The 3563-nt window shown below is 40.9% G+C and overlaps 1 protein-coding gene across 1 annotated transcript in view; it reads right to left on the bottom strand.

Annotated features, from left to right (window-relative positions):
- The window catches only part of UBE3D (ubiquitin protein ligase E3D), a 185498-nt gene that overhangs the window by 125184 nt on the left and 56751 nt on the right, over positions 1-3563 (bottom strand). The window contains exon 8 of the mRNA XM_013003643.2: positions 1403-1566. Coding sequence (XP_012859097.2) covers positions 1403-1566 — 164 coding nt within the window. The remainder of the gene's footprint in view (positions 1-1402; positions 1567-3563) is intronic.

Here is a 3563-nt window from a genome sequence, read left to right as displayed (position 1 = left end):
TGGACAACAGATAAATGCATGAATGGAGACAGCAGTTAGTGTAAGACATTAAAAAAATAATAATGATGTATAAATTATCAAGGGTTCATGAGGGAGGGAGGGAGGGTGGGGGAAGTGGGAAAAATGAGCTGATACCAAGGGCTCAAGTAAAAAGAAAATGTTTTGAGAATGATGATGGCAACATATGTACAAATGTGCTTGACATAATGTGTGGATGTATGGATTGTTAAAAGAGCTATAATAAGAGCCCTCAATAAAATGATTAAAAAAAAGTTTGTGGAGAAATGGAATTGAAATACAATGAAGTTTTCCCATGAACTGTTTGAAGCTCCTTCAGATGAGAACCGAAGTATATGTACACACATAGAGATATATCGTGAAAATTAAGTTCTGATGCAGACTAAATACAGTAAGTACTTAAATACACAGCAAGCTTCTTACTTTGGGAGAAGGACATGATAGAGAACTTTCACATTTTACTCTGTGCATATCTGTACTGTTCCTTTTATGATTTGTACTACTGGTAGAATTTTAAAAAGCAATAATTTTTTTAATGTCTCATTCAGTTTCCAGAAAAAGATTGGGTCCATTCTGTTCTTGGAACATTGATCAAATCAATTGAGAGTACAGGACAAGTATAAATTCCCAATGTGTTCAAATAAAGCACTTAAAGTTATGCCCTCTGCTTGGAATGGTCTTCCATTAGGTGTAGTTCATTCCCTCCTTCTTTGACGTTTCCACTAACGTAGCAACTCAACACAGGGACTTTCCCTGACTTTTCAATAGAAAATGGCAACTTTTTACACCTATCCGCACATTCTCCAATTGCCTTGCCCTTGCTTTATTTTTCACTAGAAATTTAAAGTCTCTGAGTACCATCCTTATCTTTAAAATAGAGATAACATAGTGTTTGCCTCATAGGTTTTTGTTAAGTTTAATTGAGCTGGAAGACCTTAAGTTAGGGACTGACTCACAGGAAGAATTGAAGCTTCTTAATCTTTGTTGTTGTTGTTGCTGGTCTACCTGCCCCCTAATACATTTGCAACACCAGGAAGCAGGCTTTGTTTTGTTCACTAGTGTATCTCCAATGCTTGGATGGTCCTTATCTGTAAATAAGGATATCGTGTTGAAGTCTGATTTAGTATTGCAGCCCATGTGTACAAGGAGCTGAGACTGCAAGAAAAAGACAAATTATTTTCAATGAAAGAAAGCTTTCTACACGCTAGCAGGATTCACTGTGATAATGCAATCTACTTTGAAAGTATAATATTTAGCAGAATAACTCCTATTCGCTTCAAAGGGGGAAGAAGAATACTATTTAACTCATTAATTTCTTAAAAACCAAATACAGCACCATAAGCTAAAACACAATATAGAATGAAACAACAAAAGCACAACTTACTTTTCATTCCTGCTTTTGATGCATGGCTGGTACAGGACCTTGATGGCATTCCTGACAGAACTGGAATCTTCCTCCAAAATGTCTTCCAACAGGGGGAATTTCTGGATACTACTGAGATTTCCCAAAGATTCAATCACCAAACTGTCGGAGTTTAAAAGCCATAACTAAAGACAGAAAGAGAAACACCCAAGTATGTACATGTAAAGAATATCGCCATTCTATCTTTTATTATGAACAGAAAACCCCACTGCCACCTAGTCACTTCTGATTCCTATCTCCTTGGATTTCCAAGACTATGTTTACAGATTGCCTCATCTTTCTCCCTCAAAGCAACTGGTGGGTTTGAACCCCCTTCCACACTGTCGGTTAGGCTTGGACTGCTAATCACAGGTGGAATATTCAGGCCCATTTCTCTGTGAGAAAGAGGAGTCTATCTGTTCCTGTAAAGGTTCATAGTCTGAGAAACCCTGAGGAGAGTCACCATGTGCTGGAATTGATGATATGGCAGTGGGTTTTTTGTTTTGTTTTAGTTTTAAATATACCATCACTCCAAATGGGAAAAAAGAAAAATCATACCAATTACCAGAAAAAAAAATAGGCAAATGATGTACCGAATTTTAAGTCAGGAAGGCCTTTCAAATAATAACATTTGATGAAGAGCCCAACCTTACTAAATTGAGAATAAATATAGGCTAGAAAATAATTAATGCATATATTAAAATCACACAACTCACTGCCATTGAACTGTTTTCTAGTCATAGTGACTCTATAGGACAGAATAGAATTGCCCTTATGGGTTTCCAAGACTCTGCAGGAGTGGAAAGCAGAATTAAAATACAGTGGAATTTTCCCACAAACCTTTTGAAGCCCCTTCCTACATGGATCAGGAGTCCTGGTGCCATCGGGTTTATGAGTCACGTTGGTAACTGCAAGGTCTGCAGTTCGAAATGACCAGCAGTTTCTTGGGAGAAAGACGAGGCTTTCTCCTCCCATGTACAATTACAGTCTTGGAAGCCCATGAGTAGAGCAGGTCTCCCCTGTCCTATAGGGTCACTATGAGTCAGAATTGCCTCGATGGCAGTGAGTTTGGATTTACTGTGAGAGGCTGCCTAAATTCCTGTGGGTTTCCAATACTTGAAATCTTCACGGGAGTAGAAAGCCTGATTTGTCTCCTGAGGAACCCCTGGTGGTTTCAGACTGCAGACCTGGGTCTTAGCAGCCCAGCTCATAACTACCCCAACTATGCCACCTGGTTCCCTACACATATATGAAGAAGCTTCCAAGCTGTGCAGAAAGTGCTGTTACCTTTTCATTCTTCTTTCCCCACACTTCCCAAAGGCTCCTCATAGAGGTTAGGATTTACAATGCATCTTTTAGGGGGACAAAAGTCAATCCATAACACCAGGGTCAATCAGTAACTGGCAGTGGGCTGGGCTGACCAGGGCAGGAATGAGTAAGAACAGAAGACACTAGAGCGTGTGGGTACTCCCTGTACCAGGTGGAATCTGTTAGTAAAGGGCAGTTCTCTAGAGGGGGAGTTAACTGTGAGCCATAGCAGCCAAGAGGTAATAACATCCACGGCTGGGCCACCAGCCCAGTAAGGGCGATGTGGAAAGGCAGGGATCCCAGAACATCTACTTTAGGGTAAATTGTGGCTGCTTTTGTTAGAAGATGCTAAGTGGGTTCCGACTGCTGGCAACCCCCTGTACAACAGACTGAAACACTGCTCGGCCCTGCCCCATCCTCACAATTGTTGCTAGAGCCCATTGTTGCAGGTACTACATCAGTCCATCTTGTGGAGACTCTTCCTCTTTTCCACTATCCCTCTCCTTTACCAAGCAGGATACCTTCTTTCCAGGGACTGGTCTCTCTTGAAGGAGATTTACGTGTGTGTATGTGTGCACGTGTGCGTGTGCATGCAGTAAAGGGGGGTAGGGGTGGAGGTTCTGGAATCCAAGAGCATCTACTATAAAGGCAAATTGCCGTTGTTCGGTGCTGTTGAGGTGGTTCTCACTCATAGCAACCGGCTTCTCTGTAAAGGGATGTGGTTGTCTGCTTCTTTAAAGATTACAGCCCTGGAAAAACCTATGAAGTAGTTCTGCTCTGTTCTTCTTCTTTTTTTTAATCATTTTATTGGGGGCTCATACAACTCTTATCACAA

Source organism: Echinops telfairi, unplaced genomic scaffold, assembly GCF_000313985.2.
Source record: "Echinops telfairi isolate 266 unplaced genomic scaffold, ASM31398v2 ScPeMD7_3533;HRSCAF=4204_0, whole genome shotgun sequence".
NCBI lineage: Eukaryota > Metazoa > Chordata > Mammalia > Afrosoricida > Tenrecidae > Echinops > Echinops telfairi.
The sequence above is the reverse complement of the archived record's forward strand: the minus strand, read 5'-3'. Positions and strand labels throughout refer to the sequence as shown.